Source organism: Varanus komodoensis, unplaced genomic scaffold (genome assembly GCF_004798865.1).
Source record: "Varanus komodoensis strain SLA01 unplaced genomic scaffold, ASM479886v1 scaffold2, whole genome shotgun sequence".
NCBI lineage: Eukaryota > Metazoa > Chordata > Lepidosauria > Squamata > Varanidae > Varanus > Varanus komodoensis.
In genome coordinates this window covers 65584037-65604867 of record NW_025335568.1, presented here as the reverse complement: position 1 = coordinate 65604867, position 20831 = coordinate 65584037, and the positions used below count along the sequence as shown (strand labels likewise).

Below are 20831 nucleotides of genomic sequence, written 5' to 3'. Positions count from 1 at the left end.
CTGCCACCAAGATTCCTCAGATGACAGTAGTCCTTAGCGTCTTCCCTTTCCATCCCGACAACTTCAATTATGGTCTTCTGGGCTCAGCAGGAAGAGCTGTGCTGGCCGCGAGGGGAGACGGAACATCCTTGAGGTTGAAGTCCCAGCTCTGTCCTCAGACTGTTCTTCCAAAACCGGAGTGGGGACTCCAACCTATCCTATGTCCCCCCAGACAATTTAAGAGGCCATAGGACTGCACCTTTCACCGAGTATCATAGCATAATATGATAGGAAGGCCTCGGCAATTATAGGCGGCCTATAAATACATGTAAATAAATAAATATCACAATAATGGCAAATGTATTTGTTTTGAGCTCAATGTATTGTGAAAAATGTGATATAAAAATGAACTGACTAGAACAAGTTGGCTGCAGGTTGTCCCCCGATCCGAAGACCTGATGATCCTTAAGGGTGTTCTTGTGTCCTGTTCATGGTGAAGAAGATGGCTGTAACATGTCCTGGGACGTCTCGTAAAGGACGGGGGGGAAATATTGTTAATAAATAAGTATGATGGGATCAGTGGTGTTTCTTCTTGTGCAGACAGAAACTAGATGGATATAGTGAAAAACATGCATGCAAGTTCTTTTGCAAGTTCTTTTGAATGCACAGAGGAGGTGGTGAAGTGTGGAAGCTCCCACTGCGCATGTTGGACACCGGTGGCTGTGCACTTGGGTTGGAATGTGTGGCTTGAAAACGGGGAAACCCCTACAAAGCAGATACCCAACTTAACAGCTCCATGCACTGCAGCCCTGCTGGGATAGGGAAGGATGCTGGCCCTCATGGTCCTTTGAACACACCTGCCCACAAGATGGCTGTCTATTGGAAGCAGAACCTGAGATGGGCCTTTTGTTCTAATCGAGCCAGGTTCTTCTTATGTTCTTAACAGCTTATCTCATACTATCTTTGGGAATGTTTCACATGCTCCACTAAACATTTGGAACACATGGTGTGACCTTAGCGCTGTGCTGTGGACGAATCTATAAACATATTTTGAATGTAATCTGCACTCCTAACTTGAGATCAGAACCTTTTCCAGGAAAATGTTACAGCAAAGTGAAGGTTGCTCTAAAAATGCCCTTCCGGACTGAGCTGAGCAATGGAACATACTTATGGACTGCAGCAAATTGTCTCCTTTAACTGTCACCTTTTCCTACAGAAACAACAATTGGTTCTGTTCATCACAGGATGACACCCAGAACATCCAAAGATCATATTTCTTGCACCAGTTTCCACTGATCTGCAGTTCTTGACAGAATGCATACTTTTAAAGACATCATTCAGGGACTGAAAAACACAATTGTGTATCAAATAAAAACAACAACCTATTGCAGTAGTTACAATATAGAAATTCTAAAATTGCTTTCATTCCTAAACACTATTAACTGCTAAGCATTTATTCCCAATATACTTAATCCATCTTAATAGTAATTACCTCTTCCTAACAAAAGTCTAAATAATTTGCATATGCACAAGTGAAAAATGAACTGCACTCATGTGTGTGTGTGGGGGGGAAGGGAATTGTGTGTGAGTGGGTGTATTTTAATGGGCCTCTCATTTTTGAAAGCTGTCGAAAATGGCTGCAGCTGTTGTTATGTAGCAAAGCTAGAGTATCCTAAAACAATTTGCTGGTGTTAGTTTGTGTTTGGCATTACTGAAATTGCACTGGGCCAAACTCCCCCTCACTTGGACAGCGCTTCTAGGCCGTTTGAATTTCTCCCGGCAATTGTGCTGTTTGATGAATGGGGGGTAACGGGTCCTGCGAAGTATCGCGAGCACCCGACTTCGGTGGGCTGGCAGGCCTCTCCCCTGAAGCATGGCTCACATCCACCTTGCTGGGCTGAGGAACCGCTGCAGCCTCCCGTCCTTTTTCAGGGGCTTCGGGGTCTACTTTGGCTCCTGCCCGGAGGCCTGCTTTTGATAAGCATGTATCCGAGCCTGGTGCTGCCTCCTGGGAATCCGGCAGCCGAAAACAGGCTGAGCTCATGCAGTTTTCTGTGGAGCGTCCTTTTTCTGCTTTTGGCTGCTCCAAAGCGCCCGACTCCTGAGCACACGGCTGGCCTTCAGTTCCCTCAGGAGCTGCAGTCCCCCTCGCCGGTTTTATCTCTGTCCACACAAAACTGCCATGTTTCTGGAAAGGGAAACAAGGCTGATGTTAACCAGGGAAACGTAAGCAGTGAGGAGATGCAGCTGCGAGCCGAGTTCGTTTATTACTTCAAGGGCTGGAACGGCATCCTCCTCTCTCTTCCAGCCTCTCCTCTGGCCAACAGCCTACGGCTGATAGCAGGCATTACAGAAGACGGGCTGGGCCATCAGCTCTTGGATTTAGGAAATGGGGAAGGGCAGGAAAGCTGGGGAAGAAGAATGGCAGAAGAAGCAGATTTCCTCCCATGTTGCTCTCGCTCCCCTCCTTTCCCTACTCCCCACTTCCTGCTGGGCAAAGTCTGTTCCCCTCAGATTTCATCCCTTGTGACATGGGTTGCCATGGATACTATTCTAGACATATTTGCTTGTGTGGGCCAAAAGATTTATGATTGATTCCCAAACGATGTTGGACATTAGGGCCACCTGAGAAGAATGGAATTTCTTGAAATGCAATGAAACAAAACAAAAAAGTCCATGTCTTCCTGCATTTGCACAACATGCTGGCCCATTGAGGGGAATGAACCATGGTGGGTTGCCATGTTACATGAGCCTGGACTGCTTCTGGCAGGGTGGGTTGTTTGGGGACAACAAGCCACCCTGATAACCCATGGCTTGTTCTAGCATTGTTGGACCCATGATGGGTTCAGGTGTCATCCACACCTGGCAGACGGATCCCGTCGTGGGGACAGGGAAACCGCAAGAGAGCCCCTCAGGAAGGGCAGCCCCACTTGCTGCTTCCAGGCCATCGCCATGGACGGCCTCTCCACCAGGGCTCAAGCGGCACCGTGGAGTGACCAACACCAGCTTGTTCTCCCAGCTCCAGTTGCAACCTGTTTTTGGGTACGGTCACTGCTGCTTTTTCTGGTTTTTTTCTGCAGCTTTTTCATGTTAGGGAACTATCCAGTGATACCCCCTCCAAAATGCTGAAGCAGCACACCCCTGAAGGAACCACCATTCTTACGGTAATATTTTTTTTATTTTTAGAAATCTGTGCCAGAAACATGCACAAATATTTGTATTTATTTATTTATTGCTATTTCGAAGGTGTGCAAGTACACACCTCCAGCCTGCAAAGGTGCAAAATCTTCCCTGGTCAGGGTCCTGGTTTAACTCCCTGCTGTCAAAGTGCAGGAGGCTTCATCCACGAATGTCAATTTGTTACCTTGCATTCCTCTTGACAGCTGTCAAAAAGCTGCCAAGAGAAAAACAAAGCTGCAGCGCATGGGTCCTCTAACTACAGCCCATGGGATGGATCCAGCCTGCCATGGCCATCCATGTGGCCTGCGCACGTGCTTGCTGCGCAGGCAGAGAGGTGGAGGCTTGCTCGGAGATGGTTTTGGACTCGCGGGAGATCTCTGAGCGAGTGAGCCACTGCCACGCGCGCCCGATGCCACCTCATGCGTGCCCGACAGCACCTCACCAGCCCATGCCCCCAGGCATCCCCCCCACTGGCCCGCAATGGTCACTGCAGCCTTTCAACTGGCCCCCTATTCAAAAAGTTTGAGGAGCCCTGAGGTAGAGGATCTTTGCATCCACTCCCTTTTTTTTATGTGAAGGTCTAGTTCAGTGGCATCACTCTGTCTTCAGACTGCATACTTCCCCCAGCCTCTGAGTACTCTGGAAAGGTACAGCCCTTCACTCTTCATGAGCCCATTTCACGAGTTATTAAAAGAAAAGTGTTTTTAACAGGGCTAAAACAGCTTATTTTGACAGACGTCATATGCAGCCAGAATTTGTAGGCACCAGAGAAGAGGTCCTAGTGGTTCTGCATGGCCTTATGATCTCCTGCAGTCCACCAGAGCTGAATCGTCAGTGTGTTGGTTCCTTTTCTGTAAAACTCCCTGTGTCTAGAAATCAGACACGCCCCAATGCTGTGTTGTTTTTGACATGTGTTGTGTACATGCATGCTGTCGGATCTCAGGCACGCTTGTGAAGCTCCCCATCCTGGCAGAACTCACGTGCGTGACACCTGGTGAGGACATCTTCGTGCCAGGAATTCTTTCTGACTAACTCACCATAATTGTGATTTGGTATTCTGTTTTCTTGAACACTTTTAATCTTTTTACACATTTTAATATAGTGCTTTTATTTTGTCTTTTCTTCACCACTCCTGAATCTGTTCAGATGTGGAGTGGGATATACATATTATACATAAAACATAATAAATAATACCACACTCAGCTGCTGGGAGCCAAGAGCATTAGCACCACAGCAGGGTCACGGAGAAACAGGAGCGAGGCATAAGCCTGCCTGGGGGAACCACAAACAACAAGGATGCACAAAAATATTTAGGAGGGGAAAACGCCAAAGCCAAAGGGGCAAACCTCAGCAACAGTCCTAGAAGCACTTGATCGTGCTTAACACCCACAAAATACAGCCTTGCTCTTGGAGGAAGAGAAAAGGAAGGGAGGAAAGGGAAAACCCGGGAGAAGGAAAGGAAATCCGATGGAGTGGTAATGCAGGGAATGGCTGGCTGGAACTGAACAGAACTCCATTCTGCAACATTGGAGTTGCAAGTCCCACTTTAAGATTAGTCTGTTTTGATTACTAGTACACTGTACTGATATTTGGTACTTTTAGACCCTTTTTTTGCAGGGGGAGAAAAAGATAGAAAATCAAATGCTAAGGATCCTCCCTCCCTCCCTCCCTCCCTCCCTCACACACACACACACACACACACACACACAGAGTTTGCAAGTGTTTTCTTCCTTTCCCTAGAAATGGAACTAAGCAAGTTTCTTTTGCTTAACAACACCTCGATTAACATTTACAATAGCCACGGAAGCCCAGATGGCTCATCCTAAAATGGAGTCTGTGGCTGCCAGCTACCTCTCTGCTCCACACACAGCCAGATGGGCCCTCCATGCCAGTGATGATGGCACCTGCTCTGAACATTACAGCAGTGGTCCTCATGCATCCCTCACATCCTCCGACTTCATCCTAAGACCGATGCCGTCACAGCAAACTGCCGAACCGAGTATTTCATTCCCTGTCTTTCGAAAGCCTCAGAGGCCAATAAGACGGTCTGCGTGCCATTTGTTAATACCAAATGCTGGCAATCTGCACGGTCCCCTGTGCTAGAACAATGCGTTGGCACCCTGGGGATAAACATGTCCTTCTGGCTTCCTGATGCATGTGAATAGTGCCGGATGCACATTGCCTTACCTTCCCTTGATACGGGATGCAGGGAGTCGCTCTGGCATCGTAATGCTGGTTGAAGGTGAGCCGCTCCTCGAAAAGCCTTGGGAGGCTGACTGGCGATCGAGGCACCGCGAGCGGAACTGTGACACGGACAGCCGAAAGCAGAATGGAAACTGAGGTCACTGGATGTCGTCAGCCAGACGGGCAACCGAAACCACACTGAGCAGAAGGACTCGCCGGCTCAGGGATACAAAAAGCGGAAGGTTCAACCCCATTACTCAGCTACAGAAATTGCTGCAGGCCATGTTCCCTCCCTCCCAGAGTTGCTCTACCTTAAAGGGTTCTTGGGAGGGCTCTGATATAACTCATCCTGGTCTCATTAGGTGGCTTTTATCTGCGGGGTACACTTCAGCTACCCGAGTACGGCTGCTGTTCCAGAGTCAGGAACAGCAACAAGTCTTTCCAACAAATCTTTTATAATGCCACGGCACTGCTTCCTTCACAACATTTTACAGATGCCATCTTCAACTTGGAAGTCCCCATGTTTCCCACATCTCTCATCTTCCCCCCCCTCTCTCTCTCTCTCACACACACACACACACACACACAAAATCCAGGAGGAAGGGAAGGAATAACTGTGCAGCATCTTGTGACTGTTGGCCCCCTCCATCTTTAAACCAGGGCTGTTGAGAGGTTCTGGGTCCCTCGGAGGAAGGGCAGGTTAGGAATGAGAAACCTGAATGAAGCTCCGTCACCCTTCCCACCCCACCGCTTCAGTCCTCCTGTCCCACATTTCCTTGCTGTCCACCTTCTCGCCACTGTTCGCGCCCCTTCCGGTTTCCAGTGTCAGCTCCCACAAGAGCTCCTTGGGCGTATTCGGGCTGCACCATTCAGACGGAAGGGTTGTTTGAGCAGTCTCTACACGAGGACTGTCTGTGTGGCTATGAAGCACTTTATTTCATTTTGCATACGTATGATCACCGTTATAACCCAGGCGTTCTCCCTTTTCTAAGGATGCCAAGGAGACTTGTGAGGTGGGTTTGCCCAAGAGTCAGTGACAGGCCCAGACTCACCTGATGAGCCTCAGAGCTGAGCAGCGGCCGGCACTGGATCCTCGGAGTTCCAGTCCAGCACATAAACTGGGACACCACACTGGCTCTCCGAGGAGTAATTCACCCTCGGAGTCTGCAGGCTCACCAGGCTCAGATCTTGACAGCGATCACAGCGAGGTTCCACCAGAATCGCAAGCCAGTGTTGCACGATGGTGTATCCAGCGTGGCTTCTAGCCCCCACTTGGCCTGCTTGTTAGAGTCAGTGCAGCGTAGGGCCACAAGGTTGGTGGCCGGTTTGCAGGGGATGCCGTATGAGGCGAGACTGAGGGAACTGGGTCTCTTCAGCCTGGAGAAAAGGAGACTCGGAGGGGATCTGTTGGCGACATACAGGTATGTGAGGGGGTGTCACATGGAGGTGGGTAGAGACCTGTTCTCCCCTGCAGAGGAAGGCAGGACGCGCTCCAAGGGAGCAAAGCTCAGGGAACTAAGGTTCCATTTGGATGCCAGGAAGTACTTCCTGACAGTTAGGACCCCGAGGGTGTGGAATGGGCTGAGGCCCCATCGGTGAGGGTGTTCAAGGATAGGCTGGACATGCACATGGTGAGCATGTCATGAGCGGAGCCGGCTGGAGCCAGGGGTCAGACTAGATGGCCCGGGAGGCCCCTTCTGACTTGCTCTGTTTCTATGAAGTTCATGAGGTGAGATCCTTGCAGCTCAGCCTAACCTACCTCAAAGGATTGTTGCTGTGACAATTAAATGGAGAGGGGGGAATCTTGTAAGCCACCTTGGATTCCTTACAAAAGGAAGAACGGCAGGGTATACATTAAACATAGTAATAAAAATGAATGTTATCACATGTGGCCTCACTCTTCCTGCCTTGGGCTCTGCCCACAGTCAGCAGGTGCCTCCAAGATGGTTCGCACTTTCCAACTGGGCCCCCGGGCTGAAAAAGCTTCCCCACCATCGGATGGCTCCTTAAGAACGGAACGGCTGCCGCCTTCCAGCACTGGGGTCCACCACTCGTCACCTCCTTGCAGCATTTACACAAGCATCTCATGGCCCCTGAGGAAAGAGACTGCTGGACGAGACACGGAGATGAGTTGAAGCACTGAGTAATCTACCCCCTCGCATCCGCAGACGTCTCTCTGCTCAGCCCTTCTTAGAAAGTGAGCCAAGCAGAGAGGGCGGCAGGAAGAACTGCAGCAGAACAAATGAGAGAAAGCCCTTGCACACGGCGTGGAAGAGGGAAGCCGCTTGCACAGTGGTTGTGCAGGGCCCGATCCCTGGTGGGCCTCATGCGACTGCCGGGAGAGCTCACCCTGCACTCACTCACAGCTGGAAACAGACCGGAGTCCAGGTAGCCGAGTCAGAGAATCCAACAGATTCCCACCCGCAACAGATTCCTCACACATCCCTGGCACGATGCATAAGGCCTCTTCTTATGTTCAGGGAGTGCAGGAACCTGGACCTGCTTCATTTTATTAATAAATAGAAACTCTTTCTTAGTATCAAGGTCATGTAAGAACCTAGTAGGTGACTTTTACGCACCTACAAGGACTCTACTGGGAATCGCTGGTGTTTCTGCTTCCCATCTTGTACCCCAAATATTGAGCTAGATGCCTGAAAAAGGCTCCATATTCAGAACTAACCCACTGACACCATTTCTTCTGTGGCTCAGCAGGTCAGAGAAAACCTGGATAAACAAATCTCAAGGGTGGCTTAAGCGTCAGACAGATGAATCTGGCTACCATGGATTTGCATTAGGCTTGGTGACCTGAGATATCCTTTGTAGCCCCTCTGAATCTATACTAATGCCCAGAAAAAAGAGTAATTATGCTGGAGGTAACTGCGGGGGGGGGGGGGGATCTGTTGCTTTTGTTAAATGAGGACTACAGTGCCGGCCTTCTCATCCCAAGCATTATTTCTGCCCCCTGCAAAGGCTGACTGGCCAGGGCATGTCTCACTGCGCATGGCCCTTGAAGCAAAGCTCAGCCTAGTCCACCATGTGCAGGACAAACCGCTCTTCTGCTCTGCAGAGCTTCCATCCAAATCCAGACAGACAGCCGGCTCTGGGTCAGCAGCACAGCACATGTGTTTGCATATGGAAGCGATCCTTTTTCTCCCGTGTCAACCCAGGCAGAATTCACAGGCAGACTTAATAGTTGCTGGAGCAGAATTATTGTGGAGCGGTCAAGTGATGGCAGAGGAGAAACCAAAGGAAGTAATTCACATGACCTGGAGGAGGAGGAGGAAGGGGAGCAGCAGCCTACCAAAGACTGCTAACTGAAACTTCCCTGCTCCAATTTCCAGTATCTCTCAATATCAGGTGCTGGCTGGAAATTATGGGCGTTTCAACTTATCCCATGGCCCAGGAGGCGCCTTCTGACTCATTCTGTTTCTAGGTTTCTCAGAGGCTGCCTGATGCTCTCACATTCTTCCCACCTATTGAACTGGAGCTTCCCATTATCAGACCGAAAGAGCGAGGCTGGATTCACCTGTGACAAGCAACCCTGCATGGTCGCCATGGGTTATGCCTTTTTTGCACCATGATCTATCCAACAGACAAGCAAGAGGTTTCCACATTATGGTGGTTTTGCTGCTCTGTCCTCTGGCTGCTGGCATGCATCCCATCTGCCACTGTACCTGAAATTCGACCCCTGCTCTCTCCTCAATGGTCTGCCCATACAGGCTGGCTGGCTGGCTGCAGGTGCCAGTCTTTCCATTAGACTCAGCCAGGTGGGCTTCTGAGTAAAGCTGTCTGGGGGCCGGGATTAATTCCTAAATGCACCAAAGGTGCGCATGGTTGCAATGGGGAAGATCTTGGAAGGAGGGTCACTGTGACGTTGCAGCTGCAGCCTGACTCACCAAAGCCAGGACAGCCCAGCTGGAATCAATACAGCCCAGCCATCCAGATGCTGCTGAGCAATCAATCCTGGTGCAGGGTTTTGGCAGCCTTGGGCAAGGCAGCCTCCCACCATGAGTCTCCCTTCTCATGGCCACTGCCACCAGCTGGGCCTCCTCTTTCGCATCACCGTTTCTGCTTGCTTGCTTGCCTGGCAGGCAGGCAGGCAGGCAGGGAGCTGGTGAACAAGCAGCCTCCTTCCCACCGCCACCACTGGTTGGGCCAGAGCAAGAGGCCGGTGAACAGGCAGGTTGCAACGGTGACAAGGAGCCAGTCCAGAGCCTTCTGCTGGAGTTTGGGACCTTGGCAGGTGCCCAACCAGGCTTGCTCTGTTGGAGATCCAAACATCTGCTACCATTGCAACCTTTTGGGCCACGGCAGAGAGGCAGGAAGCCCAAAGGCAAACTGGGGGCTGCTTTTCTGCCACCCAAACAAAAGGGGTGCCTCAACTGAATGGGAAAGTTGACATTCCCTGTTTTATCAGGAGGAGGTGACCTCGCAGGAGACTGCCAGTCATTTTAAAAGTGAGCCAAAAATAGCGGGAGACCCTTCTTCTTTCTTAGGGTGTGTTAACCTTATCAAGCGGGGCGTGACGCTGCCGGCTGCTCTCTGTTCTGTCCACATCATGTCAAATCAAGCTGACACGTATGAACCGAACCAGCATTGGGGCGCAATCCAAGGGGGATGCCTCAACCCTCCAAACTCAAAAGAATTGCAGGCATCCTGTGCAAGATGGAAGGAGCACAGTGACAACTTCACCTCTGCATTCGCACCGCCTTGCCATCTCCACTGGTCGTTATGTGCCATCAAGGCAGCTCCAACTTATGGTGACCCCATGAAGGAAGCCCCCCAAAACATCCTGTTCCTCACAGTCTTGCTCAGCTTTTATGAATTCAAGTCTTCCCTGATGAAGTCCATCCATCTCATATTTGGTCTTCCCTTTCCTCCTCTGCCTTTGACTTTTCCTGGCACGATTGTCTTCTCCAGGAAAATTTGCCTTCTCATGTTGTGCCCAAAATGTGGCAGCTTCAGTTTTGTCATTTTTGGTTTCGGGGAACATTTTGGCTTGATTTGATTTGGCTGTCTAACGCAGAGCCTCCGCCTGGCGCCGTCCTTATTTGTTTTTCAGCGCCAGGCAAAGACCTTTTTATTCAAATGTCATTTTAATTGTTAATAGTATTTATTCATTTCATTCTTTGGCCAGGGCGACTTAATTTATACTGTTAATTTATATTATTTAAGGAAGTTTATTTATGTTTGTGAGCCGCCCCAAGGCTTTGGTGAATGGGGTGGCATAGAAGTTTCCTAAATAAATAAATAAAAAATAAATGGGAGGGAAGAAGGCTGAAGTGGTGCCAGGATATTCCATATCTTGTGAGGGTCATTCTCCTCTCCTCCCAAATGCCCCCAGACGCCCTTCTTTGAGGTCATTTTACAATATTGCAAGGTGATTCTTTCCACAGCAGCGCCAATGCTGAGAGAATCCAATGCAGATCTGCATCCGTGAGTCTGGAGGCCTTTCCAGACCGTGCAGATGGGGAACCGAGCAATCTTATGGCAGCTGAGATGCTATTTAGCAGTGAAAGGAACTGCTTCTTTGTTTCTCCGGTTTTGTGTGAGGGAAATTTGTTTTCCCAGTAGCCTTACCTATTCCACGGGACGGCTGCAGGATGCGACTGTACTTAATAGGTCGAGACAAGGTGCAGCTTGGCTCCTGGAAGTCACACCTTTGGGTGCTCTGCTTGTCGTAAGGTGGCTTAGGACGCTGCACCAACGGCTCGCTAGCTGGCCACCAACAATCCTTTGCCAACAATGCAAAGAAACAGAGAATCAACAGCCAGGTCACAGAGAGACTAGCACTACCAACATTCCTCATGAAGGAGGTGTTCTCATGATCCTCTGAGAGGTAACACCAAGCCATAGTTTAGTGGTATGTGAATGGGGTGAGGCTGTTGAACTCCCACCTCAGGAGTTCCCATTTCCTTTTCAACCCACACCAGAAGAGGAAGTGGGAAGCACCCACTACCCTGCTTAAACTCAGTAGGCACTCATCTGCCCTGGATATAAGTGTCTTATGTCCCATTCCTTACTTTGGGTGGCCAAGTTTCCACACAACTCCTATTTGTAAAGCACACAATTCTTATTTGGATCCCTCCCCGCCCCTCCGGCCACCACGGCATGCTTTAAAACGGCTTCTGCATTCCTGACGCGTTAGAGCAACAGAACTGTCTGCCAGTCCTGCTTTTTCAAGAATATCCTGAGCAGGTGTGGACTTGCATTTCAAACTCACTTCAGTCATGGCACCATCATGTCTACATGAATGAGAAGGAGTGTGCTTCTGCTGGTGCCTTCCTTGCTGGCCACTTTCTGCGTGGCTATTCGGAGGCCCTAAAACTGTGCAGCCCTCAGCTGCCCCGCTGCTTAAACTACGCAGAGTTTGTCATCATGATGCAATTGGGAAGACCCAGTTAGTTATGCACTGAAACACTGGATCTGAACTTACAACCTGATTTTGGCTTGTTTCAGCAAACCATAGTTTCCACTAACCAGTTTAGCCTGATTTGGATGTAACAAGAAACGCTGTTTAGATCCTCCTTGCAGCGACAGTGCAGCACGGGTAGTGCCCAAGTCTGAAGTTTGCTCAGGCTTGTTCAAGGAATGCTACACCGGATGACCCTAAACTTGCTTTCACTTTTCAATATATCAGCAGCCCTCACCTGCTTGGTTTTTGTGTCTTCCGTATCCATATAAAATATGGGCTCATTTAAAAACTTGGTGTTGGTCCTGATGCATTTTGCATGTAGCGGCTGAGGGGTATTGCGCCATTCCAACACGTACTGGGGCTGTTGTCTGTTGGGTGGATAATTGTCCTGGATCTTCTCTATTAAGTTATTCCTTTCTGGAAACGTAAGGTTAAATATTCTGAAGGTATCTGGTCTGAAAAAATAGAAGAAGGCAAGTTAGCATTACATCCCAAAAATAGCACTCTTAAAGGCCAGGCTGTTTTATTTTAATGTGGTTCTTTTAAATCACAGAATGTTGCTATATAATTTGAAGAGTCTTCCCCAGCACAGTGAGTTCCAGATAGGCTGGTCTACAGCTGCCATAATTCCTAATCATTGGTCATATCTGGGGCTGATGGGAAGTGAAGTCCAGAACAGCTGGGGGACACCAGGTTGGCAAAGGCAGTTTTGAACAATATGAGTGTCCCCCTGAATTTAAAGTACCAGGTAACTTTTAGAAAAAAGAAATAAACTCTAGCATAATAGCACGATCTATAATAGCAAGTACTAAGTGAATCAATAGATTGACAAACTGAAATGGAGGTAAAACAAGACGGAAGAAGTTAAAAAATGAAATGAGATGAAATGGACTGGAGCTGGAACTGGAAGAGGGAAAATGGCGGTTTCTACCATAGTTTCCACAGTCCTGGTATGCAACTACCATAGAGTCCTCTGGAAAGAGTGGCAACTGCAGGAGCTGCTCCAGCCATCCAGGCTCTGTGTGTGGACCAATGAGGAGAAGGCAGGCAACATGGGCAGGGAATTATGCACCTTGAATTTGAATTTCAGGCACAGCGGCTGATGGGATACATGCCAAGAGCAGGAGGACTGAGCAGGGGGTGGGATGGGATGGAAACCATGTTAATGTAGAAACTACCTGACTGCCCATCAGGGGGATGATGGTAAAAAAGCTGCAATCATGTAGGGCCACTTGCTGTGTTCTGTGAATGCAGCCACTGCATGTAAGTTTCTCAGGGAGACTTTGTCGCTGAGCAGTGATATAAAAACACTTGACATAAATAAATCAGACCTAGCCAGTGTGGCCAATGGTCAGAGATGCCGGAAGCTGTAGTTTAACACTCTAAGAATCCCCTTTTAGCAGCGCACACCTGACCAGTCCCTTCTGCAGTGACCCTGCCAGGTAGGCCAGCTTTATTATTCTCATCATGCCTGTGGGGGCAGGTGAGGGAGGCCAGGAGAGAAGGACGTGTTTAAGGCTCAAGCCAAGATCTTGCATCCCGTGACCTGCGGCAGAGCTTCCCCGTCACTGCACGGGCTCTCTCCTGTTCCAACGCTGGTATTTCACCCAAGTGGATATCAGAAATACCCTTTTCTCATTCTTGATAAGCAGCTGTTCAGGAAGCTCTTGTCCCAAAATTCACAAGCCAAGCGATCCCCACTCGGCATTCTTCCTCGTCATGCTTGACATTCCGCCTCCTTCCCCTTCCCCCACTTCTCTTTCCCTTCATCACTGCCCCCCCCGCCCCCCGCCCAGCGTATTAATGGCTTACTGGGAACTCCCAGCTCCATCTATTCTTAGCCTCCTGGTCTTATCAGCAGCTTCTGACACAGAGCGGGCAACTTAAGGTCTCCATCACCTTGGCATATATGGCTCGCCTGAATCCCTTCTCTAATGGCTTTTATCTCTTCTCCACTGGAATATTTCCAAGCACATCCTATGCCTGAAACATCCTATGACGATTTTAAGCATCCCCTAAAGGGCCTCTCCTCCCACTCAGTGCCTCCTTTTTATATACTCTGCACCACAACCCAGCACCCCCCAGCTGCAGTGAATTACAACTCCCATAATCCCCATCATCATGGCCATGCTGGCCAGGGGGGGTGGTGGCTGATCTTGAACAATCCATGATGGAAGTGGATATACATGCACTTTTAAATTACATCCCTGTGATGCGCGGATTGACAGAGGGGCAGCAAATGCCAATTCTGAGTCAGTTGCAAAGAAAAGGAAAAGCCCCTTGCGACATTCAATGGACTGAAAATCTCTCTGTTCTCACTACATTTGAGCTTTATCTTCTACAACTGTCAGAGGTGCCTGGGTGCTTATTTAGAAGTAAAAAGTGCTTATATAGAAACATAGAAACGGAGCGAGTCGGAAGGGGTCTTCTGGGCCATCTAGTCTGACCCCCGGCTCCAGCCAGCTCCACTCATGACATGCCCACCATGTGCATGTCCAGTCTGTCCTTGAACACCCTCACCGATGGGGCCTCAACGACCTCCCGGGGGAGCCCGTTCCATACCCTTGGGGTCCTAACTGTCAGGAAGTGCTTCCTGGCATCTACCTTGAATCTTGGTTCTCTGAGCTTTGCTCCACTGGAACAAGTCCTGCCCTCCACTGCAGGGGAAAAATGGGTTTTAAAAGACTTTGAAATGGACACGTTAATCCTTTTACCTCACCTTGTGTTTTTGTTTCTTTTGCCTTTCTTTCCCCCTATACCAAGGGAGATGTTTCTCCTCCTTTCCCTCTATTTTTGTTCAAGTCACCACTGGAAATAAAGAGATTTAAACAGCAGTGCTAGGGTGCCACTGTATGCATGTTTAGACAGAAATACGTCTGCAGCTTTTTGGAGCTGGACTGATTTCTGTCTAAACGTGCACCCTTAATGGCTTGCTGAGAACTCCTGGCTTACTTCTGTTCTTGGCCTTCTTGTCTTATCAGGGGTCTCTGATCCAGACAGCTGCGCAGCACCTCCACTGCCTTTCCTGTGTGGTTTGCTGGTTACCTCCCTTGCCGTTCTGTGGGATGCCTCATCCCAGGAATAGAACTAAGTTTACAGAAACTAGGACCCAGCCCAAGGCTTTTAAGGGGTCACAGGACTGCTTGAGCCATAATAAACCTCTCCTAAAACCTCTCCTAGTGACGATTTTGGGGGGTTCTTGTGCGCAGCTTTTTCTCAACAAGCTGGTTCACACATCTGCATGCGTGCCACCAAATCGCTCAGCACGTGACGGCCGATCGCACGGGTCCAATTCAGATGCTCCAAGGAGCGGTATGCAGGCTTCCAACAATTCTGCTTGCCAGGATGCATTTATAGCCCGCTTTGTTTTCTCTTGTGAGGAAGCCAAGGCAGCTTACGTAGCTCTATCCTCATAACAACCACCCTGCAAGGTAGGATAGGCAGAGAGCCTGTGACTGGCCCAAACTCACCCAGTGACCTTTATAGCTGAGTGGGGACTCAACACTAATGACACCAGCACACTCACTTTTCTTCTTCTTGCAAGGAACCCAAGATGACTTACAGAGTTTTCCTCCTCTCCATTCCATCCCCACAACAACAAGCCTGCAAGGTAGGTTAGGCTGAGAGTCTGAGACTGGCCCAAAGTCACCTGCTTCAGACTTTCGCCCAAAGTCACTCAGTTTTATGGCTGAGTTGGGATTAGAACGTGGAATTCTGGAGTCCCGTCCAGCACCTTTAACCTCTACAACCATTTTCAGAGAAGAACAATTTCAGAGGGAGTAATTTGGATGAAACCGATGCAAAATATAGGGATTTATGGGCCATGCTTTCCCAGAGTTTTCCCCCACTTCCTTGTTTTATAGTTTCTTTCTTCAAAGGAGGCTCAGTCCAAATCCCTGAAACACTGAGTACTCTCACTCTCTTTCTTTCCTTAATGCTAAGCCGAAGCTTCCCCAACCTGAAAGTTATCTAGGGAATACCAAACTTGGGAAGACAAAGTAAATGCAATCTTATATTGACTTTCCTGAGAGCAAAGATCCATGGAACTCAACAGGCCCTTCTGAGAAGAGTCGTATAGGACTGCACTGTACCCATATTTTTTATTTCTTTTTAAAAAATATTTCTAAGGCCAAGTCTCCTATATCTTTCAAATGTGTATATTTCTATATGTCAGTTTATTTTAAGATAAGCTTTACAAGGCTTGAAAAACACTCTCCAAAAATAAGACATCCAGACAACAGTGCTGAAAAGTATCAAACTGATTCCAAGCATATACCACCAAGATAATATTTTCATAATTAGCTGAGGAATATATAAGTTTTATAATATAGGTTGCCGTCATCACCATCTCCCACTGGCAGGACTGCCATGCCTTTAACAGTGACTAGAAAGACAGGGTGGGGTTCAACAGGTGAAGCCATTTGTACATCCCTGCTAGGGAAACCAAGCCAGACTGATTTCTGCCTCATCTGTTGCTCTTTGGAGCACCAGACATCTTTGGGGTTCTGCTGTGTAGGTGTTTCAGAGGGAACAAACTTTATAGCACACCCCACAACTTTATCCAGACTACGTGCCTCCAACGTGGCGCTCTCCCCCTGTTGGAGCCCCTCTCCTGCCATTCCCAGGCGGAAGGAGCTGTGCTGGCCGGGAAGGGAAAGGAGTCGCTGGTCGATAGTGAGCCCACCAGATTGATGAAGGCGGGCCTGAATCAAGTGTTGTGTTTTTTGTCTAGGGGTGGCATTATAAAGTTTTCCAATTTAAAAATAAAAAAACACCACCCCCAAACCAAATACCAGGAGAGTTTCTCGCTGCTCCTTCAGGAACAATAACTGCGTCAGGATCCAGTCTCCTTAGCATCTGCTGCACCTGTTGAATTTCCGCCTCCCTATTTACTGTTGCAGTTAATGCGCCAAGACTGCTCAGATGAGTTGGTGAAAACTCCCACAGGCCATCCAAGCATCCTCCCGGATTTTTCGGCACCGCCTGGCTTTGGGACCCTAGAAAGCTCGACCCCCTTCGAGCCGCGGCCGGGGAGCGCTGCAAGGGGCGCTCCTGGAAGACTCAGAGGCGCGCGGCCTGGCGCACTTACAGCTTGCGCGGAGGCGCCCTTGTCCGTCGCCCCGATCTCTTCCTCAGGACCTGGGACATGGTGGAGGCGCCCGCGGGCGACGCGCAGCAGCAAACGCAGCAACAGGCGCGCGAGGCTCGCAGGCAGCGCGGCGCTCGGACGCTCAAGGGTTGCTAGGCGACCAGGGCCCGGGAACGGCGAGGGGGCGGGCAGAGAACGCGGGGGCCCTCCCCCCTTTCTCACCACCCACACTCACTTTGCATTACGTTTGCATATGCTAATACAGATTGCTGTCCCGTTGATGATAATTCCAGCCTGCAGGATAGGCGAAGCTCCCTGGATGATTCGCAACAAATTAACTACACCGTGATAAAATGCAGACGTTTAAAAGGACAGGATCAGTGTTTTTAGAAAGTGGAAAATGCAGCCAAGCGGCAGTGCAAAGACCTAAAGTGTAGGCTCTGAATTAGAAACAACAGAAGCTGAAAGACTAGCATGCTTGGGAAGGTAAGAGTGTCTTCACCTGATGCTAAAAAAAACCCTCTTTGGCAAGCTGACTCCACAACTATGAAGCAGCAAAAGCCCTCTTCTTAGTGGCTGCCCACCTTGGAAGGAGAGGTGACCTGGCCTCATTGACCTGCAGTTGAAGTTGGGCCCAAAGTTAAGTATAATTTCAGTGGAAATGCTGTGCATGTAACCGATGTGTAGAAGGTGGTGACCAAGTGACTTGCTCAGGTGCTGTTCAGGTGCTTTCAAAAAGAGGATTTTTCTCTGCAAAAGCTAGGTGTGGCCACCCTAGCTAAGGCCTGCTTTTGTAGCTCAGTTCTCTATACACACTCTCTGGTGGGCAAGCCCCGCTGCACACAGTGGTCCTTGTTCTGGATCTGGATGCGTCCGATTTGCACCTTTGCAAAAGAATCTCTCACACACGTTTGCTCAGAAGCAAGGGATGCATTCAGGGGGCTTTATGTCCACACTGCTGGGCACCGGTGGCCCCTTCAGTGAGGTTCAAAACTGAATTGCATCTGCTGGGCTCACTTTTTAGACCCCTGCTTAAAACAACAGCCAGAAAACAAAGATGAGCATGACTGTTTTAATACAGGTGCTTCCTTTACAATCCCCGGGGTACAGTAATTTTGTGCTTTGATAGATGCTTGGGATTCTGAGCCGGTTTGGGCAGGACCTTAGGGATTTTGTGCACTGCCTAGATGTGTTAGGGACTCCATTAATCCCAGTGTGGGTTTTGCAGCTGTAAAATCCTCATTCCCTAGAAGACTTCTTAATCAATCTGCCACTTCTCCATCTTGAGTGCTATTTTAGGGTTTTAAAAATCTCTGGAATAAAAGCTAATTTGCTACTATTCCTGGGAAAAGACCAAGCTGCAGTCCTTCAAAACCAAACTAAACCAATCAGGGTTGAGCTGAGGCTCTCCCGGAGGCACTTCCCTGAGCACCAAGGTGGCCTGTCTTTCTGGACTTTACTGTCTACAGGGAGCAGCCTGAGAAAACTGCAATTAGGGCTCACTGCACATTTGGACAGTAAAACCCCTACAATTTTCCTACATGCCTCAGCCCTGCTCAGAGTTGTACACCTTTCTTCTCTGTTAATATGCATCAGATTGAGCCCTAAGGGTCTTTTATCCTTTTTCAAGCTTGTTCCACAAGTTTTTAGGAATTAAGTATAAAATTAAATTTCCACCTATTGGCTTGAAATTCTCTTTCTTTTTCCATTTCCAGCTGGATGTCATTCATTAATTCAAGGTCAAAAGCAGTGGAATATGGTTTTGAGATGATATGCTCGGGTGCTAGAAGCACTACTGAATAATTTCAAAAAAGAAATAATTTCGAAAAAGAAAGTGGTAAATTAAGGGATTTGAGCACCTTGCAGCACTGAGTTGAGCACCTTGCATTTCACTGGTGGATGGGACAAAAGGCAAGGTTAAAAGCCCAGCATATTTGAACATAGCCTCTTCTGGCCAGTCACTTAGTCTTAAAAGCGACTTTTACTTTCCGAATGGAGAAAATAATGTACAAAAGTTGGGGAACCAGGAAAGAGTAGATTGGGGGGTGGGTGGCCATCTGGGAAACCAGGTTGGCTCCCCCAACATCTGCTAAAAGCTGGTTGGGAGGGATGGAAGGGAAATGCAGATGCTCTTCCTTGCACGGAAGCATCCTTTTTAGGGACAGAACCCTTTGCACCAAGCTCCATCATGGATCGTGCTTCAAGTTAATTAGTGGAGAATCTCATTTGGAATGTTTTCCACCCCCAGCACCTAAAGCTCTTGGGCTGTCTCTGTATGTTTCTTAAATTTGCATATCTGGGCTGATGGAATTAAAGGTTATGACATGCTGCTTTCTTTCTCTTTTTAATCACATACTTTCTTCTACATTGACAGATTCTGGTGAAAAATCCCTCATTTGCCTACAGAAATGTCACTTTCAAGAAGATGTGATGCAGCACTAATCAATAAACATTGGATTCAGGAGCCTGGGGAAGGCTGCCTCAATTCCTTTGTTCTCCCTAAAAGCTCTGCTCTCCACTTGTTAATTGCTGTCGGCCTGCCTATTGGTTTTTTTCATAATTACAGAGAGGATAACAACCAGTTGTGAGATTGTCAGCACCAGCCGCTTGTCTTAAAGTGAATCTGGTGGATTTCCCACTAAGTGGATGTAACACTAAACTGGTTAGACCTTTTTCGTTGGTTCTCAGGTTTGCTTGGATGAGATGTCTTTGCAAAGTGAAAAGAACCTGTGTCCATCCACGTCTGCTCTTGGCAACATCCATGTATTTTAGACCGATTATCATCATCAATATCTTGCCTTTTCACTAAATATATTCACTCAAGGCGGCTTATGCTCGTTCACACTTTTCATGGACTTACAGTCCATGCTTCAGATGATATTATTTACCAAGATGTAAGTTCTCCATGTGTTCATGAATGACTAGACATCAGGAAAAATTTCCTGACTGTTAGGGCAGTACGACAATGGAACCAACTACCAAGGGAGGTTGTGGACTTTCCCACACTGGAGGCATTCAAGATGCAACTGGACAGCCATCGAAGAGGGATGGTGGAACTTGGTGTCCAGCACTAGCAGGGTGTTGGACCTGATGACCTTCTAGGCCCCTTCTAACTCCACTATTCTGTGATTCTGTGAGCCATTGACAGCTTAGGGGAAGCTTTGAACGCACATGTGGCATACCAGGAGCTGAGGACAAACATCTAGAGAAGGCATTCACTACATGCCCTGTTTGTGAGTATCCAGAAACATTTGGTTGGCCAGCATTAGTGATGTTGGCTGCTGATGATAAGAATCCGGCATGGCAGTGCTTCCCTCTGTGAAAGTCTCAGCAGCTTTCCTCGTGCAATCACAGAACAAGGGGAAAGAATGGAAGGATGACATCAGAGTTTGCATTTATCACATTCAGAGCACAAATTTCTTACAGCTTCTAATGCTCTGCTACATTATGAATCATGCACCATTTCCCAAGACATTCTTCTCTGCCTCAGAATGTAGACTCAGCTTCTACGTGTGCCAATCAGTGAAGAACCCTGGCACACGTCGTTTTCCAAGGGCGCCCGAATAGGGGCACCAGGTAGCTTGGAAATTATATATTCCCAGGGCTCCTTGCACCTAGGATGCGGTAATATGCATGCTCATTACTATCACACTAAAATATGACTGATACTACAGCTAACGTGTGTTCAAGTGAGGTGAAATGCATCACCTGCTAAATTTTTGTGAGAGGCACATCAATGTTCAAACATAGAAGATGACCCAGAAAAAAGGGAACTCTGATTGAGAACCCAAACCACACTGTAGCTAATTGCAACCTATTAAAAGATTTATTAAAGAGTCTTAAGGCACAATCCAATGCATGTTACGACAACACAGTTGGCTGCAAAATGCCTGGAGCTGTCAAGATTTTTTCCTGTCTAAGCATGCACAGGATCGCATGTAATTTGACAGATGACTGCCCTGCTGTTTTGCTCAAGATACTGTG

General features: G+C 48.4%; 1 protein-coding gene across 1 annotated transcript; it reads right to left on the bottom strand.

The window, feature by feature from the left end:
- Positions 1-340: 340 nt before the first annotated feature.
- On the bottom strand, positions 341-17005 carry CUNH2orf73 (chromosome unknown C2orf73 homolog). The gene is made up of 5 exons (XM_044428240.1): positions 16848-17005; positions 11994-12213; positions 10924-11077; positions 5347-5462; positions 341-2167 (listed from the first exon to the last, which is right to left on the bottom strand). The coding sequence occupies exons 1-5, from the start codon at positions 16904-16906 to the stop codon at positions 1736-1738; spliced, it is 981 nt and encodes a 326-aa protein (XP_044284175.1). The 5' UTR covers positions 16907-17005; the 3' UTR covers positions 341-1735.
- Between the last annotated feature and the right edge of the window lie 3826 nt (positions 17006-20831).